Below are 20,588 nucleotides of genomic sequence, written 5' to 3' on the forward strand. Positions count from 1 at the left end.
AGACGAGAGCACGTCTCTTGGTTTTTAGAGTGGGATGTGGAAATGTCTTAAGACAGAGAGAGGTTGAGAGATATGGAGGCTGAGCAGCTGAGCAGTTAGTGACTGAGGTTCTGATTGAACCGATACTGACTGAGGTTCTGATTGAACCGATACTGACTGAGGTTCTGATTGAACCGATACTGACTGAGGTTCTGATTGAACAGATACTGACTGAGGTTCTGATTGAACAGATCTATAGAGGAGTTGATCTTCAGTGTTATTATGTAGGTATTTGTAGGTGTGGAGGTATGGAGGTATGGAGGTACTTGGAGGTATGGAGGTATGTTGTACATATGGAGGTATGGAGGTATGTTGTACATATGGAGGTATGGAGGTATGTTGTACATATGGAGGTATGGAGGTATGTTGTACATATGGAGGTATGGAGGTATGTTGTACATATGGAGGTATGGAGGTATGTTGTACATATGGAGGTATGGAGGTATGTTGTACATATGGAGGTATGGAGGTATGTTGTACATATGGAGGTATGGAGGTATGTTGTACATATGGAGGTATGGAGGTATGTTGTACATATGGAGGTATGGAGGTATGTTGTACATATGGAGGTATGTTGTACATATGGAGGTATGGAGGTATGTTGTACATATGGAGGTATGGAGGTATGTTGTACATATGGAGGTATGGAGGTATGTTGTGCAGCAGCTGTAAGAATGCATCTATATGTGGTGAAGCCATAAGGCCCCCCAGAATGTAACTCTGATTTGAATGAATCAGATGAGAAACACAATGAGACCGTTGACAAACAACAACAACGAGGACAACTAGAAAGGAGAAAAGAAGAAGGCTGTCCCGTATCATCCCCATCTCTCTCTCTCTCTCTCTCTCTCTCTCTCTCTCTCTCTCTCTCTCTCTCTCTCTCTCATATTATTAGTGAGGCCGTGAACTGACGTTGGGCGATTAGGTCTGGCTCGCAGTCGGAATTTCAATTCATCCCAAAGGTATTCGATGGGGTTGAGGTCAGGGCTCTGTGCAGGCCAGTCAAGTTCTTCTACACAGATCTCGACAAACCATTTCTATATGGACATTTCTATATGGACCTAGCTTTGTGCACGTTTGCATTGTCATGCTGAAAACCAGAAAGGGCCTTCCCCCCCAATTTTTGCCACAAAGATGAAAGCACATAATCATCTAGAATGTCATTGTATGCTGTAGCGTTAACATTTCCCTTCACTAGAACTAAGGGGCCCGAACCATGAAAAACATCCCCAGACCATTATTCCTCCTCCTCCAAACTTTACAGTTGGTACTATGCATTGGGGCAGGTAGCGTTCACCTGGCATCCGCCAAACCCAGATTTGTTCGTCGGACTGCCAGATGGTGAAGCGTAATTCATGACTCTAGAGAACACGTTTCCACTGCTCCAGAGTCCAATGACGGGGAGCTTTACACCACTCCAGCCGCCACTTGGCATTGCGCACGGTGATCTAAGGCTTGTGTGCGGCTGCTCGCCCATGAAAACCCATTTCATGAATCTCCCGACGAACAGTTCTTTGTGCTGACGTTGCTTCCAAGAGGCAGTTTTGGAACTCGGTAGTGAGCGTTGCAACCGAGGACAGAAGATTTTTTACTCGCTACGCGCTTCAGCACTGTGCGGTCCCGTTCTGTGAGCTTGTGTGGTCTGCCACTTCACAGCTAACCCGTTGTTGCTCCTAGACGTTTCCACTACAGTCGACCTGAGCAGCTCTAGCAGGGCAGAAATGTGAAAAACTGACTTGTTGGAAAGGTGGCATCCTATGACTGGGCCATGTTGAAAGTCACTCAGTTCTTCAGCAAGGCCTTTTTCTACTGCCAATGTTTGTCTATGGAGATTGCACCAACGGGTGTGGCTGAAATAGCCAAATCCACTAATTTGAAGGGATGTCCACATACCTTTGTATATATAGTGTAGCACTGTCTATGAATTTGACATGGATCACTTTTCTCCGCTTCCATCCTGCACCTTGTCAAATAGAGTGACAAGGTCAGACATTTGAAATGACAGTTTAAGCCTTTTAAGTCGTTAGTTTTCTATCCTCACACTGTCTCTAATGTCTCTCTTCAGTAAATGTATGAGTTTGCAAAAAGCCAAAGTGGGTCGATCTCCCATCGAGTAGTATTAATTTTGTTATTCTCTCACTACTCTATGCCTGCGAACGTCAGGTCACACGCACGCACGCACACAGCCCCTGGAGGACTGCTGGTTTTGCACAATACAGCTCTGTATATAACCTACTAAATCAAGTTTCAATGTTTATTCGCCATGTGTACAGGACATAACGTGTAGAACAGTGAAATTCCTACTTGAGAGCACTTTCCCAACAACGCAGTGATAATAATAATATAGATAATAATCAAAAAATATATAACGGATGGGTCTAATCCTGAACGGTAATTTGTGGAATAAACACTGGCTGGAATGCAGTTTTAACCAATCAGCATTCAGGATTAGACCCACCTGTTATATATGTTATATTATTATCTATATCCATGACGTTGAAATGCCTATTTGCTCTGTTTCGTCTGAATGCACAATCCACTGTCTCAAAAGCACAGCCAGGCATAAATATATGTATGTGTGTATATATATGTATAAACTTGATCTCCACTATAAAAATAATCTAGACATTATCTCACATTTCTTTTAGACTAACATTTTGTTTTAACAGTGGAGATTTGTATAAACCTTGGTGTCTGTCTCTCTGACATTTGCAACATTGTTTCAATATTCAAATTCTATCTCTAGCTGTCCCATAGTAATAAGATGGGTCGGGAGTCGAGATGAGGCAGCATTTCTCAGCCAGTCGAAATCATGAATCAGCTGGCATCATTTGTATGGATATACACAAACGAATGTCAATTGAAAAAAGGTCAAACGAAACTAAGTGCTGCTAGTTTCCAGTTTTCCAGCTTCAGTTTGAAGATATTGTGTTAGCTGTATTGTTAGCTAGCTCCTCTGAACAACAGTGTCCTGACGAGAGAGTACATGTTCTATGCCAGGTGAAATTGTGTCTCATTAGCACATTGTTATGGATTTACCCAAATAAATTTCTCTAGAAAACTGCTTACACAAATGCAAATGCAGCTACTGTTGTTATTCTGTCTGCGCTTTTGATGTGACTCTAAATTAGCCGTAGATGGCTAGCTAGCAAGCAAGGGATAACAACGCTTTTGACGTGACTCTAAATTAGCCGTAGATGGCTAGCTAGCAAGCAAGGGATAAGAACGCTTTTGACGTGACTCTAAATTAGCCGTAGATGGCTAGCTAGCAAGCAAGGGATAACAACGCTTTTGACGTGACTCTAAATTAGCCGTAGATGGCTAGCTAGCAAGCAAGGGATAAGAACGCTTTTGACGTGACTCTAAATTAGCCGTAGATGGCTAGCTAGCAAGCAAGGGATAACAACGCTTTTGACGTGACTCTAAATTAGCCGTAGATGGCTAGCTAGCAAGCAAGGGATAACAACGCTTTTGACGTGGCTCTAAATTAGCCGTAGATGGCTAGCTAGCAAGCAAGGGATAACAACGCTTTTGACGTGACTCTAAATTAGCCGTAGATGGCTAGCTAGCAAGCAAGGGATAACAACGCTTTTGACGTGACTCTAAATTAGCCGTAGATGGCTAGCTAGCAAGCAAGGGATAACAACGCTTTTGACGTGGCTCTAAATTAGCCGTAGATGGCTAGCTAGCAAGCAAGGGATAACAACGCTTTTGACGTGACTCTAAATTAGCCGTAGATGGCTAGCTAGCAAGCAAGGGATAACAACGCTTTTGACGTGACTCTAAATTAGCCGTAGATGGCTAGCTAGCAAGCAAGGGATAAGAACATTGCCAGTCAATATGGCAATGGAACATTTAGAATGAACGACTGGTTCGAGTCCATAGATACAGAACAAACAGACTGAACGACTGGGTCGGGTCCATAGATACAGAACAACAAGACTGACCGACTGGGTCACGTCCCATAGATACAGAACAAACAGACTGAACGACTGGGTCACGTCCCATAGATACAGAACAAAATGACTGAACGACTGGGTCGAGTCCATAAATGCAGAACAAAAAGACTGAACGACTGGGTCGCGTCCATAGATATAGAACAAAAAGACTGAAAGACTGGGTCGAGTCCATAGATACAGAACAAAAAGACTGAACGACAGGGTCACATCTCTAGCAACCGAACCGATAGAACAAACGACCAGCCGTCTTGGGTAGCAACCCTAGATTTGTGTCAGATTATATCGGGATTAAATCTGGTAAAAAACGAACAGTTTCTGAAGAAAACATGTTGATCATTATTTGAATATGTTGGTAACCCGATTTATATAAGTGATAATCGAAACCGTTGTTTGGAGGATATACAGTTGAAGTCAGAAGTTTACATACACTTTGGTTGGATTCATTTGGTTGGCTCTGTCGTAACCGGCTGCGACCGGGAGGTCCGTGGGGCGACGCACAATTGGCCTAGCGTCATCCGGGTTAGGGAGGGCTTGGCCAGTAGGGATATCGTTGTCTCATCGCGCACCAGCGACTCCTGTGGCGGGCCGGGCGCAGTGCACACTAACCAAGGTTGCCAGGTGCACAGTGTTTCCTCCAACACATTGGTGCGGCTGGCTTCCGGGTTGGATGCACACTGTGTTAAGAAGCAGTGCGGCTTGGTTGGGTTGTGTATCGCATGACTTTCAACATGTATCGCATGACTTTCAACCTTTGTCTCTCCCGAGCCCTAACGGGAGTTTTAGCGATGAGACAAGATAGTAGCTACTAACAATTGGATACCACGAAATTGGGGAGAAAAAAGGGGGTACATTTTTTTTTTTTTACTCATTTTACAACCACTCCACAAATTTCTTGTTAACAAACTATAGTTTTTGCAAGTCGGTTAGGACATCTACAAACAGATTATTTCACTTATAATTCACTGTATCACAATTCCAGTGGGTCAGAAGTTTACATATATTAAGTTGACTGTGCCTTTAAACAGCTTGGAAAATTATGTCATGGCTTTAGAAGCTTCTGATAGGCTAATTGACATCATTTGAGTCAATTGGAGGTGTACCTGTAGATGTATTTCAAGGCCTGCCTTCAAACTCAGTGCCTCTTTGCTTGACATCATGGGAAAATCAAAAGAAATCAGCCAAGACCCCAGAAAAACAATTGTAGACCTCCACAAGTCTGGTTCATCCTTGGGAGTAATTTCAAAACGTCTGAAGGTACCACGTTCATCTTTACAAACTATAGTACACAAGTATAAACACCATAGGACCACGCAGCCGTCATACCGCTCAGGAAGGAGACGCATTCTGTCTCCTAGAGATGAACGCACTTTGGTGCGAGAAGTGCAAATCAATCCCAGAACAACAGCAAAGGACCTTGTGAAGATGCTGGAGGAAACAGGTACAAAAGTATCTATATCCACAGTAAACAAGTCCTATATCGACATAATCTGAAAGGCCGCTCAGCAAGGAAGAAGCCACTGCTCCAAAATTGCCATAAAAAAGCCAGACTATGGTTTGCAACTGCACATGGGGACAAAGACCGTACTTTTGGGAGAAATGTCCTCTGGTCTGATGAAACAAAAATAGAACTGTCTGGCCATAATGACCATCGTTATGTTTGGAGGAAAAATGGGGAGGCTTGCAAGCCGAAGAACACCATCCCAACCGTGAAGCACAGGGGTGGCAGCATCATGTTGTGGGGGTGTTTTGCTGCAAGAGGGACTGGTGCACTTCACAAAATAGATTGCATCTTGAGGTGGGGAAATTATGTGGATATATTGAAGCAATATCTCAAGACATCAGTCAGGAAGTTACATTTTGGTCGCAAATGGGTCTTCTAAATGGACAATGACCCCAAGCATACTATCAAAGTTGTGGAAAAATGGCTTAAGGACAATAAAGTCAAGGTATTGGAGTGGCCATCACAAAGCCCTGACCTCAATCATATAGAAAATGTTTGAGCAGAACTGAAAAAGCGTCTGCGAGCAAGGAGGCCTACAAATCTGACTCAGTTACACCAGCTCTGTCAGGAGGAATGGGCCAAAATTCACCCAACTTATTGTGGGAAGCTTGTAGAAGGCTAACTGAAATGTGTGACCCAAGTTAAACAATGTAAAAGGTAATGCTACCAAATACTAATTGAGTGTATGTAAACTTCTGACCCGTCAAGAATGTGATGAAAGAAATAAAAGCTGAAATAATCATTCTATCTACTATTATTCTGAAATTTCACATTCTTAAAATAAGGTGTGTCACACCCTGACCGTAGGTATCTTAGTTTTCTTTATTATTTGGTTAGGTCAGGGTGTGACAAGGGTGGTTTGTGTAGTTTTGTATTGTCTAGGGGTTTTTTGTATGTTTATGGGGTTTTCCTAGTCGAGGTGTTAATATGTCTATGGCTGCCTAGATTGGTTCTCAATCAGAGGCAGCTGTTTATCGTTGTCTCTGATTGGGGACCATATTTAGGTAGCCATATTCCTTGGATAGTTTGTGGGTTGTTATTCTATGTTTAGTTGCCTGTTCTGCACTATTGCGTCACGGTTCGGTTTGTTGTTTTGTTAGTTTTGTTCAGTGTTCTCTCTTTAATAAAGAGTTATGTTAACTTACCACGCTGCGCATTGGTCTCATGGTTATAACAACCGCGACAGTGGTGATCCTAACTGACCTAAAACAGGGAATGAATTTTTACTTGGATTAAATGTCAGGAATTGTGGAAAAACGGAGTTTAAATGTATTTGGCTCAGGTGTATGTTAACTTCTGACTTCAACTGTACATGAAGTTTGAAAAGTCCAGCAATGTAATTCCTTGAACATTACACAATAGTGTAGCTTGTCCCTGAGCTGGAGGACCAATGGACTGTGAATAGTGTAGCTTGTCCCTGAGCTGGAGGACCAATGGACTGTGAATAGTGTAGCTTGTCCCTGAGCTGGAGGACCAATGGACTGTGAATAGTGTAGCTTGTCCCTGAGCTGGAGGACCAATGGACTGTGAATAGTGTAGCTTGTCCCTGAGCTGGAGGACCAATGGACTGTGAATAGTGTAGCTTGTCCCTGAGCTGGATGACCAATGGACTGTGAATAGTGTAGCTTGTCCCTGAGCTGGAGGACCAATGGACTGTGAATAGTGTAGCTTGTCCCTGAGCTGGAAGACCAATGGACTGTGAATAGTGTAGCTTGTCCCTGAGATGGAGGACCAATGGACTGTGAATAGTGTAGCTTGTCCCTGAGCTAGAGGACCAATGGACTGTGAATAGTGTAGCTTGTCCCTGAGCTGGAGGACCAATGGACTGTGAATAGTGTAGCTTGTCCCTGAGCTGGAGGACCAATGGACTGTGAATAGTGTAGCGTGTCCCTGAGCTGGAGGACCAATGGACTGTGAATAGTGTAGCTTGTCCCTGAGCTGGAGGACCAATGGACTGTGAATAGTGTAGCTTGTCCCTGAGCTGGAGGACCAATGGACTGTGAATAGTGTAGCTTGTCCCTGAGCTGGAGGACCAATGGACTGTGAATAGTGTAGCTTGTCCCTGAGCTGGAAGACCAATGGACTGTGAATAGTGTAGCTTGTCCCTGAGCTGGAGGACCAATGGTTCTTGCCTCTCTTCCTGCTGGAGGTACTGTGAATAGTGGTACTGCATGTTGGTTCCAACCTTAAAAAGTAACAACAAAGAAAGTTAGCAGGTCTGTTAGGAAATGCCTTTGTATGGATGAGGGAGCTGGAGTACCAATGGTTCTTGCCTCTCTGCCTGCTGGAGGTACTGTGAATAGTGTTACAGGACACTACATAAAGTGTGAATAAATAGCTTATTAAGAACCAAAATGATTTGAACTAGTCCAACCTGAGACTAAGGCACCAGTCCTCTTCTGTTCCCATGGAGACCAGGGCTTGATTACAACCTGTTATCAATGGTGCCAACATTTTGTGGCTGATCTTTCAGCGGGGGACTGAATGTGTCAAAGACCTGACTGAGCCCAGCACTGTGCGGTGTGGCTCGTCGTTGTTGTTGTTGTTGTTGTTGTTGTGTGTGGGTTTGTGTACTGAGGAACATGTAACTTGGTTCGAAAAGAAAGGGGCACTTTCAATGTCTTTAGTTTGTGGGGTTTTCATCAAGGTAAAGTGTTTCTTGGTGTAATGTCTTCTCCAGTCTATTGAACACACAACCTTGGATATCAACCTTTACGTTCTATAGGAGTGACCTTACTGAGTAAAGTATTTGTCATCGTCACTGGTTACCACAGTCACAAAGTCATCATTATTGCTAAACCCCATTTCCACAAAAAAAACCTAACTAATGAAGGTCACGTTTGGTGCATTGGTCCTCCAGACCTTCTGTGCATTTGGGCGGAAGTGTCTGGGTACGAGATTAGGTGTGATGCGGCTAACATGACATCACTTCAGACAGTAAGCCGTCCTTCAGCACAACACGTCACCCTTTACAAACACATGTTTATATTGTATAGATTTGGTCCTCAGGTCCTCGAAAGGTTCTACAGCTGCACCATCGAGAGCATCCTGACTGGTTGCATCACAGCCTGGTATGGCAACTGCTCGGCCTCCGACCGCAAGGCACTTACAGAGGGTAGTGCGTACGGCCCAGTAAATCACTGGGGCAAAGCTTCCTGCCATCCATGACCTCTATAGGCGGTGTCAGAGAAAGGCCCCAAAAATTGTCAAAGACACCAGCCTCCCCAGTCATAGTCTGTTCTCTCTACTACCGTACTACAAGCGATATCAGAGCGCTAAGTCTAGGTCCAAAAGGCTTCTTAACAACTTCTACCCCCAAGCCATAAGACTCTCTAACAATCTAGTCAAATGGCGGCTACTCAGACTATTTGCATTGCCCCCCCCCCCCCCCCCCCCCCCCCCACCCGCGCTTTTACACTGCTGCTACTCTCTGTTATTATACAGGAACCCCCTGTATATAGCCTCCACATTGACTCTGAACCGGTTCCCCCTGTATATAGCCTCCACATTGACTCTGTACCGGTACCCCCTGTATATAGCCTCCACATTGACTGTGTACCGGTACCCCCTGTATATAGCCTCCACACTGACTCTGTACCGTAATACCCTGTATATAGCCTCCACACTGACTCTGTACCGTAATACCCTGTATATAGCCTCCACATTGACTCTGTACCGGTACCCCCTGTATATAGCCTCCACATTAACTCTGTACCGGTACCCCCTGTATATAGCCTCCACACTGACTCTGTACCGTAATACCCTGTATATAGCCTCCACATTGACTCTGTACCGGTACCCCCTGTATATAGCCTCCACATTGACTCTGTACCAGTACCCCCTGTATATAGCCTCCACATTGACTCTGTACCAGTACCCCCCTGTATATAGCCTCCACATTGACTCTGTACCGGTACCCCCTGTATATAGCCTCCACATTGACTCTGTACCAGTACCCCCTGTATATAGCCTCCACATTGACTCTGTACCGTAATAACCTGTATATAGCCTCCACATTGACTCTGTACCGTAACACCCTGTATATAGCCTCCACATTGACTCTGTACCGTAATACCCTGTATATAGCCTCCACATTGACTCTGTACCGTAATACCCTGTATATAGCCTCCACATTGACTCTGTACCGTAACACCCTGTATATAGCCTCCACATTGACTCTGTACCGTAATACCCTGTATATAGCCTCCACATTGACTCTGTACCGTAATACCCTGTATATAGCCTCACTATTGTTATTTTACTCCTGCTCTTTAATTATTTGTTACATTTATTTATTTATTTTTTTAGGTATTTTTCTTAAAACTATTTTTCTTAAAACTTGGTTAGGCCGTGTAAGTACTACTACTACACCTGTTGTATTCAGCATTTCACTGTGAGGTCTACTACACCTGTTGTATTCAGCATTTCACTGTGAGGTCTACTACACCTGTTGTATTCAGCATTTCACTGTAAGGTCTACTACACCTGTTGTATTCAGCATTTCACTGTAAGGTCTACTACACCTGTTGTATTCAGCATTTCACTGTGAGGTCTACTCCACCTGTTGTATTCAGCATTTCACTGTAAGGTCTACTACACCTGTATTCAGCATTTCACTGTAAGGTCTACTACACCTGTTGTATTCAGCATTTCACTGTGAGGTCTACTCCACCTGTTGTATTCAGCATTTCACTGTAAGGTCTACTACACCTGTTGTATTCAGCATTTCACTGTGAGGTCTACTACACCTGTTGTATTCAGCATTTCACTGTGAGGTCTACTACACCTGTTGTATTCAGCATTTCACTGTGAGGTCTACTACACCTGTTGTATTCAGCATTTCACTGTGAGGTCTACTACACCTGTTGTATTCAGCATTTCACTGTGAGGTCTACTACACCTGTTGTATTCAGCATTTCACTGTAAGGTCTACTACACCTGTTGTATTCAGCATTTCACTGTAAGGTCTACTACACCTGTTGTATTCAGCATTTCACTGTGAGGTCTACTCCACCTGTTGTATTCAGCATTTCACTGTAAGGTCTACTACACCTGTATTCAGCATTTCACTGTAAGGTCTACTACACCTGTTGTATTCAGCATTTCACTGTGAGGTCTACTCCACCTGTTGTATTCAGCATTTCACTGTAAGGTCTACTACACCTGTTGTATTCAGCATTTCACTGTGAGGTCTACTACACCTGTTGTATTCAGCATTTCACTGTGAGGTCTACTACACCTGTTGTATTCAGCATTTCACTGTGAGGTCTACTACACCTGTTGTATTCAGCATTTCACTGTGAGGTCTACTACACCTGTTGTATTCAGCATTTCACTGTGAGGTCTACTACACCTGTTGTATTCAGCATTTCACTGTGAGGTCTACTACACCTGTTGTATTCAGCATTTCACTGTGAGGTCTACTACACCTGTTGTATTCAGCATTTCACTGTGAGGTCTACTACACCTGTTGTATTCAGCATTTCACTGTGAGGTCTACTACACCTGTTGTATTCAGCATTTCACTGTAAGGTCTACTACACCTGTTGTATTCAGCATTTCACTGTGAGGTCTACTACACCTGTTGTATTCAGCATTTCACTGTACGGTCTACTACACCTGTTGTATTCAGCATTTCACTGTGAGGTCTACTACACCTGTTGTATTCAGCATTTCACTGTGAGGTCTACTACACCTGTTGTATTCAGCATTTCACTGTTGTATTCAGCATTTCACTGTGAGGTCTACTACACCTGTTGTATTCAGCATTTCACTGTTGTATTCAGCATTTCACTGTGAGGTCTACTACACCTGTTGTATTCAGCATTTCACTGTAAGGTCTACTACACCTGTTGTATTCAGCATTTCACTGTGAGGTCTACTACACCTGTTGTATTCAGCATTTCACTGTGAGGTCTACTACACCTGTTGTATTCAGCATTTCACTGTGAGGTCTACTACACCTGTTGTATTCAGCATTTCACTGTAAGGTCTACTACACCTGTTGTATTCAGCATTTCACTGTGAGGTATACTACACCTGTTGTATTCAGCATTTCACTGTAAGGTCTACTACACCTGTTGTATTCAGCATTTCACTGTAAGGTCTACTACACCTGTTGTATTCAGCATTTCACTGTGAGGTCTACTACACCTGTTGTATTCAGCATTTCACTGTAAGGTCTACTACACCTGTTGTATTCAGCATTTCACTGTGAGGTCTACTACACCTGTTGTATTCAGCATTTCACTGTGAGGTCTACTACACCTGTTGTATTCAGCATTTCACTGTAAGGTCTACTACACCTGTCGTATTCATCATTTCACTGTGAGGTCTACTCCACCTGTTGTATTCAGCATTTCACTGTAAGGTCTACTACACCTGTTGTATTCAGCATTTCACTGTGAGGTCTATACTACACCTGTTGTATGCAGCATTTCACTGTGAGGTCTACTACACCATTGTTGAATGTGACAAATAACATTTGATTTGATATGAGGGGGAAAGGGACCATATTATTAGGGTGAGGCACATGGGCTACCAACAGCTTACTACATACAGCTTACTACATACTTAGTATGACTTTCTTAGCTACAGTATACATATCTCCCTGACATATTACATCATTTATGCAGCAGCATACTAGACATTTTTGGACTCACCTTGTTGTGCTGTGCTCACTTGAAGAGGAAGGTGGTGCAGTGGTCCTTTGTGGGCAAATGACCCAGTTTTCTGGAACTCACTGAAGCCTGAGATTTCCCAGTTCCGAGATTCCAGTTGTTTTGAACACAACAGAAGTCATGCTGGATTGACAGCATGGCCAATGTTGACTGTTTATCCTTTTAAGCTTGGAAAAAGAGACTCTTAAACCCAGACTTGGACCACACACCCTCTCCACTGAATAGCAGGCTAGGGATTGCTTTGCAACACTTGCAGTTAGCCACTGATTCCTTCCAAACCACCCATTGTTGAATTATGTGATTTCCAACGTGTTGTGTAATGTTTATGTCCAACGGTCCATGAGCACCGATATGTTTTATCTATAATTCCCCTTCATTCTTTCTCTTCATATGACAAGGATTAATAAGGATTTGCCAGTAGATTGTCGACTTGATTCATGATGACTTCTAGCTAAGATTTTGAAAGTCTGATGTTGACATGATCAGTCCAATCAAAGCGACTGTAGATACAACGTGATTTGACGTCATTTTATCTGTGGCCAATGACCTTGAGCCTTCTTGGATGGGCACTACTAATGTAACTCTGTGGCAGCACCCAAGGGGCTAGAATTTTTGAGCTCTCCTTGTAGATTTTGCGGTGACGTAGTGTCCCCATGAGTGACAGAACACTGAGCCAATCACGGCGCAACTGGAGAATATTAACAACCCCTACACTCCGTATTTTCTGCTTGCTAGCCCCACCACTACAGAAAGCACTGAGCTAGGCTGAAACACCTGCATTTTGGAGCTGCCTCACTAACCAAAGCTATTTCAATCCAGCAACCTTTTGGTTACCGGCCCAACGCTCCTTCCCGCCAGGCTACCTGCCGCCGATGAGCTTCACTGATGTTTTCCTGAGCTTTCCAATACTGGGCAGCCACCTGGGCAGCCAACTGGGCAGCCACCTGGGCAGCCAACTGGGCAGCCAACTGGGCAGCCAACTGTGCAGCCAACTGGGCAGCCAACTGGGCAGCCAACTGGGCAGCCATCTGGGCAGCCAACTGGGCAGCCAACTGGGCAGCCATCTGGGCAGCCAACTGGGCAGCCACCTGGGCAGCCAACTGGGCAGCCAACTGGGCAGCCGTCCTCATCCAGTCCAGTATTAAATACTCTATAATGTATATGTTTATGTAACGGATGTCCTGGTTCCTCTCTAGGTTTCTTCCTAGATTCCTGATTTTCTAGGGAGTTTATCCTAGCCACCGTGCTTCTACACCTGCATTGCTTGCTCTTTGGGGGTTTTAGGCTGGGTTTTTGTACAAGAACTGCTCATGTAAAAAGTGGTTTATAAATACATTTGATTGATTGTCTTGACTATGTTTCTCTCTCTCAGTGACCTCCAGTACGAGGTATAATACTGTATACTCTATAACTTGTCTACCTATCATCTCCCCAGGCCCGTCCTCCTCCAGTCCTCGGCTGATGACTAAGAGCCTATCCCTGGAGCCTGGTGCTCACGGTGCATGCCTCGGGGCCCACGACGACGACTCAGACACCCAGACAGAGACCCCTCGCCTAAGCTCAGACCCCGGCCCTCAAACCTCAGGGCCACTGGGTCTGCAACCCCCCGGGGCCCTGCTGCACCCCGCTCGACACAGCTGTAACAGAGGAGACAATGGGAGTGGAACTCCTCAAGAAGTGCCCTCCACCGCCCTCAAGACACGCCCTCCCTTACCTGGGCCTAAACCACAAGGTAAAACAAAATCAATTCAAATGTTATTTGTCACATGCTACTGGGGGTTCAGGAGGGGTGGAGCTACTGGGGGTTCAGGAGGGGTGGAGCTACTGGGGGTTCAGGAGGGGTGGAGCTACGATACTGCTGCAGTACTAAAATAAAATAAGACAAGTGTAATCTAATCACGTTTTATTCGTGACATTCATCGTAAACAACAGGTGTGGACGAACAGTGAAATGCTTAGTTACAGGTCGTTCCCAACAATGTAGAGAGAAAGAAAATAGAGAAATAATAGAAAAGTAAAATTCAAATAATAAAAGTAGTATTTAATACACAATGAGTAACGATATGATGGCTATATTACACAGAGTACCAGTACTGAGTCAATGTGCATGGGTATGAGGTAATAACATGGCTATATACACAGGGTACCCGTACCGAGTTAAGAGGATGCAAAGCTGTCATCAAGGCAAAGGGTGGCTACTTTGAAGAATCCTACATTTCAAATATATATTTTTGGATTTGTTTAACACAATGATTCCGTATGTGTTATTTCATCGTTTTGATGTCTTCGCTATTATTCTGCAATGTAGAAAACTGCAGAGAGTCGGGTAGCTATTTGGTTAACTATTTAACCATCTATTTAGCAGTCTTATGGCTTGGGGGCAGATGCTGTTCAGGAGCCTCTTGGTCCCAGACTTGGCACTTTAGTACTGCTTGCTGTGCGGTAGCAGAGAGAACAGTCTATGACTTGGGTGGTTGGTTTCTTTGAAAATGCTTAGGGCCTTCCTCTGACACCGCCTGGTATAGAGGTCTTGGATGACAAGGCACTCGGCCCCAGTGATGTTCTGGTCCGCATGCACTACCCTCTGTAGCCTTGTCAGATGCTGAGTAGTTGCCATACCGGTGATGCAGCCAGTCACAATGTTCTCAATGGTGCAGCTGTAGAACTCTTTGAGGATCTGAGGGCCCATGCTAAATTGTTTCAGCCTCCTGAACGACTGTGTTGGTGTGTTTGGACCATGATAGGTCCTTAGTGACGTGGACACAGAGGAACTTGAAGCTTTCAACCTGATCCACTACAGCCCCACAGATGTGGATGGGGGCGTGCTCGGCACTCTGTTTCCTGTAGTCCACGATCAGCTCCTTTGTCTTGCTGAGGGAGAGGTTGTTGTCCTGGCACCACACCTGCCGGGTTTCCGACCTCTCTCTATAGGCTGTTTCATCATCGTTGAGGATCAGGCCAACCATCGTCGCTCGTGGGTGAACTGGTAGTACAGGAAGCAGACTAAGCACACATCCTTGAGGGACTTCCGTGTTGAGGGCCAGTGTGTCGGATGTGTTGTTGCCAACCCTCACCACCTGGGAACGGCCCGTCAGGAAGTCCAGGATCCAGTTGCAGAGGGAGGTGTTCTGTCCAAGGGTCCTTAGCTTAGTGATGAGCTTGGAGGGCACTATGGTGTTGAACGCTGAGCTGTAGTCAATGAACAGCATTCTCACATAGGTGTTCCTTTTGTCCAGGTGGGAAAGGGCAGTGTGGAGTGCAATAGAGATATAGTCATCTGTGGATCTGTTGGGGCGGTATGTGAATTGGAGTGGATCCAGGGAGTCTGTGATGATGATGTTGATGTGAGTCCATGACCATCCTTTCAAAGCATTTCATGGATACAGATATGAGTGCTGTGGGGCGGTAATCATTTAGACAGGTTACCTTGGTGTTCTTGGGCACAGGGACTATGGTGGTCTGTTTGAAACATGTAGGTATTACAGACTGGGTCAGGGAGAGGTCAGTGAAGAGACTTGTCAGCTGGTCAGCGCATGCTCTGACTATGTGTCCTGATAATCCGTCTTGCCCTGCGGCCTTGTGAATATTAGCCTGTTTAAAGGTTTTACCCACATCGGCTACGGAGAGCGTGATCATACAGTCATCCGGGACAGCTGGTGCTCTTATGCATGATTCAGTGTTGCTTGCCACAAAGCAGGCTTAGAGGGCATATAAAGTGGAAGAGAGATTGACGTCATCACTATTTGTTTTGGTAAGAAGTGTTGACAAGCTGAATGTACCGAGCTGTCTGTTTAAACTATAGAACAGACTATGGGAGGCGCACAGTACTACATAGAGCCATGACTACATGGAAGTCTATTCCACAGTACTACATAGAGCCATGACCACATGGAACTCTATTCCACAGTACTACATAGAGCCATGACTACATGGAACTCTATTCCACAGTACTACATAGAGCCATGACTACATGGAACTCTATTCCACAGTACTACATAGAGCCATGACTACATGGAAGTCTATTCCACAGTACTACATAGAGCCATGACTACATGGAACTCTATTCCACAGTACTACATAGAGCCATGACTACATGGAACTCTATTCCACAGTACTACATAGAGCCATGACTACATGGAACTCTATTCCACATCAGGTAACTGATGCAGCAGGAGAATCAGATTTAAATAGCAGGTAAAAATACATTTTATAGAACAGCGGGGACTGCGAAGAGAGACACACACACACACACACACACACACACACACACACACAGGTACACAGGTACAGACACACACACAGACACACAGGTACAGACACATGCACACGCACACAAGCACCAGCACACGCATTCTACACACACGTACATTGTAATATTGTTGTATGGTGGTATTATACATGTTGTATTGTAGATATGTAGTGGTGTAATAATGTTATACGATGTCCCGTTTTATCTTTAGTTTTATATGTAATGTAAGCGCCTTAATGTGTTTGGACACATTGGAAGAGTCTGTGGGGATCCCTAATAAATACAAATATAAATTTTGCTCGTCTGGTAGGCTCACGTCACTGGGCAGCTCGCGGTTGGGTTTACCTTTGTAATCTGTTACAGTTTGCAAGCCATGCCACATCCGACATGGCCGCCTAATGATATCAACTATAAAATCTTGGCTTCACAACGACTATCCGAAGTAGGACAATAAAGAAGACATTACGTCCCTCTTTATCTGTTCAGTAACACTGTGTTTACTGTAGTTTAATCAGAGATATTAGGTAAAATACGAAGATGATCAACACCTTGTATGTCGTGTTATTTCTCCTCAGTCAGTAACATGTTGTATGTCGTGTTGTTTCTCCTCAGTGCCCCCAAAGCCTCCTCACCTGCAGAAGAGTGCTGGTGCTGCTAGACCACGCCCCCGCGCCCCGGACAAGCCCCTCCCTCTGCCTCCGCCCTGTAGACCTCTGCCTGCAGACCCCAGAGGGGGAGGAGCCAGCCATCCCCAAACACTCCCCCGCGTTGAGGGAAGCTCTTCCCCCACCGCATGCGTGCTCTCCCTTATCGAGAAGTTTGAGAGGTGAGCCGTCATTCTCAGGATCAAACTTAGGTCAAGTATTTGAGCTGACCTCAGTTTTCACAGTAGGCCTACAATGGAACCAATTACATAGTTCCAAGTGATTAATGACATAGTTATAGTGATTAATGACATAGTTCCAAGTGATTAATGACATAGTTCCAAGTGATTAATGACATAGTTCCAAGTGGTTAATGACATAGTTCCAAGTGATTCATGACATAGCTATAGTGATTAATGACATAGTTATAATGATTAATGACATAGTTCCAAGTGATTAATGTCATAGTTATAGTGATTAATGACATAGTTATAGTGATTAATGACATAGTTCCAAGTGATTAATGTCATAGTTATAGTGATTAATGACATAGTTATAGTGATTAATGACATAGTTATAATATTAATGTCATAGTTATAGTGATTAATGACATAGTTATAGTGATTAATGACAAAGTTATAGTGATTAATGACATAGTTATAGTGATTAATGACATAGTTACAAGTGATTAATGACATAGTTATAGTAATGAATTACATGTTTATAGTGATTAATGACATAGTTCCAAGTGATTAATGTCATAGTTATAGTGATTAATGACATAGTTATAGTGATTAATGACAAAGTTATAGTGATTAATGACATAGTTATAGTGATTAATGACATAGTTACAAGTGATTAATGACATAGTTATAGTAATGAATTACATGTTTATAGTGATTCATGACATAGTTCCAAGTGATTAATGTCATAGTTATAGTGATTAATGACATAGTTATAGTGACTAATGACATATTTATAGTGATTAATGACATAGTTATAGTAATTAATGACATAGTTATAGTGATTAATGACATAGTTATAGTGATTAATGACATAGTTCCAATTGATTAATGTCATAGTGATTAATGACATAGTTCCAATTGATTAATGTCATAGTGATTAATGACATAGTTCCAATTGATTAATGTCATAGTGATTAATGACATAGTTCCAATTGATTAATGTCATAGTGATTAATGACATACACTACTGGTCCAAAGTTTTAGAACACCTTCTCATTCAAGGGGTTTTTCTTTATTTTTACTATTTTCCACATTGTAGAATAATAGTGAAGACATCAAAACTATAAATTAACACATATGGATAGATTCATGTAGTAACCAAAAAAAAGTTAAATAAATCAAAATATATTTTAAATGTGAGGTTCTTCAAATAGCCACCCTTTGCCTTGATGACAGCTTTGCACACTCTTTGGTTATTCTCTCAACCAGCTTCACCTATGCTTTTCCTTCACTCTGCGGTCCGACTCATCCCAAACCATCTCAATTGGTTAAGGTCGGGGGATTGTGGAGACCAGGTCATCTGATACAGCAGTCATTCACTCTTCTTCTTGGTCAAATAGCCCTCACACAGTCTGGAGATGTGTTGGATCATTGTCCTGTTGAAAAACTAATGATAGTTCCATTAAGATTCAAACCAAATGGGATGGAGTATTGCTGCAGAATGCAGCGGTAGCCATGCTGGTTAAGTGTGCCTTGAACTCTAAATAAATCACAGACATTGTCACCAGCAAAGCACCATCACACCTCCTCCTTCATGGTGGGAAATACACATGTGGGGATCATTAGTTCAAATAGGGCTATATTCCGTATACCACTCCTACCTTGTCACAACATAAATGATTGTCTCAAATGCTTTAAGAAGTAAAGAAATTGCACAAATTAACTTTTAAGAAGGCACACCTGTTAATTGAAATGCATTCCAGGTGACAACAATTTTTTTTAACCTTTATCTAACGAGGCAAGTCAGTTAAGAACAAATTCTTATTTTCAATGACGGCCTAGGAACAGTGGGTTCAGGGGCAGAACGACATATTTGTACCTTATCAGCTCGGGGATTTGAACTTGCAACCTTCCGGTTACTAGTCCAACGCTCTAACCACTAGGCTACCCTGGTGGTTGAGAGAATCCTGGTTGAGAGAATGCAAAGAGTGTTTCCTAAACTTTCATCAAGGCAAAGGGTGGCTACTTTGAAGAATCTCAAATATAAAATATATTTAGATTTGTTAAACACTTTTTTTGGTTACTACATGATTCCATATGTGTTCATTTTCCTAGTTTTGATGTCTTCACTATTATTCTACAATGTAGAAAATAGTAAAAATAAAGAAAAACCCTTGAATGAGAAGGTGTTCTAAAACTTTAGACCGGTCGTGTAGTTCCAAGTATTTAATGACATACTTCCTAGTCATTAAGTACATAGTTCCAAGTGATTAATGACATATTTCCTAGTCATTAAGTGCATAGTTCCAAGTGATTCATGACATAGTTATAGTATATCCTGTCCACTTAGGAGTCATTGATTTTCTCCACCAGATAATATAGTTCCTCCAGTTTTTTAAGACTTCATTCTGAATCTGAGTTTACTCTACAGGGAGAAGATCATTGTGGTGCCTGATATCACGGGAGGGGGTCTCTGCACCCCCTGGGTCCTCGAGACGGGACCAGGAGGGGACACCTTCTCTCCCCCAGCCTCAGAGCTCCCTCTGGGCTGTCTCCCCGTGGTCTGGCCCCCTGGTTCCTCGCAAGACCTCCAGGAGCTCCGGGATCTACCTCAGGGGCTGGCTGTGCTGGTTAATGTGTTGCCGGGGGAGACGGAGGTACCAGAGGATGACAATGATAATGAACTAGGAACGTTGTGCTCTATCTCTGACAAGCGTATGTCCATGGAGTCTGGCTACAGCGCCTCGGAGAGACTCACGGACACCATGGAGATGAGGGAGCAGGTGGGGTCAGAATCAGAGAGCCAATCAGAGATCCCCTCTGAACACTTGCCCCTCCTTCAGCCGCAGACGGACGGCAAGCTGGCCAATCGGGACTCTGGCATCGACAGCATCAGCTCTCCGTCCCACAGCGAGGAGCTGTGTTTCGCCGGCGACGAGGACCGGGTCATCTACCCATGTAGTCCCGCCCTCACGCTGCCACGCCTCTCTAGCTCCTCCTCCTCCGGCTATGCCGAGGGTCCGGGGGGAGAGAGGGCGTCGGCCGAGGGGGGGAGAGATTCGGAGGGGGACAGTGACTTGGAGGAGGGGAGTGGGGACGAGACAATTGAACTGATCAACCCCATGATGGATCTGCTGCCTTTGGCCCTGCCTCAAACAGACAGACAGGACTCTACAGAGGTAGGCCAGACTCTTCTTTAGCATCACTTATTAAAGTCATATGAACCATCCGTAATATGGAAAATATACAAACACAACATTTTCCAGTGCCGTTACCATGACAACCTGTTCTTTTGGTCTTGGTCAAGATACTGATCTAGCTTCTTCTGTGTG

General features: G+C 43.8%; 1 protein-coding gene across 1 annotated transcript in view; it reads left to right on the plus strand.

The window, feature by feature from the left end:
* The window catches only part of LOC139417436 (FYVE, RhoGEF and PH domain-containing protein 1-like), a 101,330-nt gene that overhangs the window by 48,123 nt on the left and 32,619 nt on the right, over positions 1-20,588 (plus strand). Inside the window, exons 2-4 of the mRNA XM_071166719.1 lie at positions 13,615-13,911; positions 17,040-17,253; positions 19,688-20,435. Of these exons, the coding sequence (XP_071022820.1) occupies positions 13,615-13,911; positions 17,040-17,253; positions 19,688-20,435 (1,259 nt within the window). The remainder of the gene's footprint in view (positions 1-13,614; positions 13,912-17,039; positions 17,254-19,687; positions 20,436-20,588) is intronic.

Source organism: Oncorhynchus clarkii, chromosome 9 (assembly GCF_045791955.1).
Source record: "Oncorhynchus clarkii lewisi isolate Uvic-CL-2024 chromosome 9, UVic_Ocla_1.0, whole genome shotgun sequence".
NCBI lineage: Eukaryota > Metazoa > Chordata > Actinopteri > Salmoniformes > Salmonidae > Oncorhynchus > Oncorhynchus clarkii.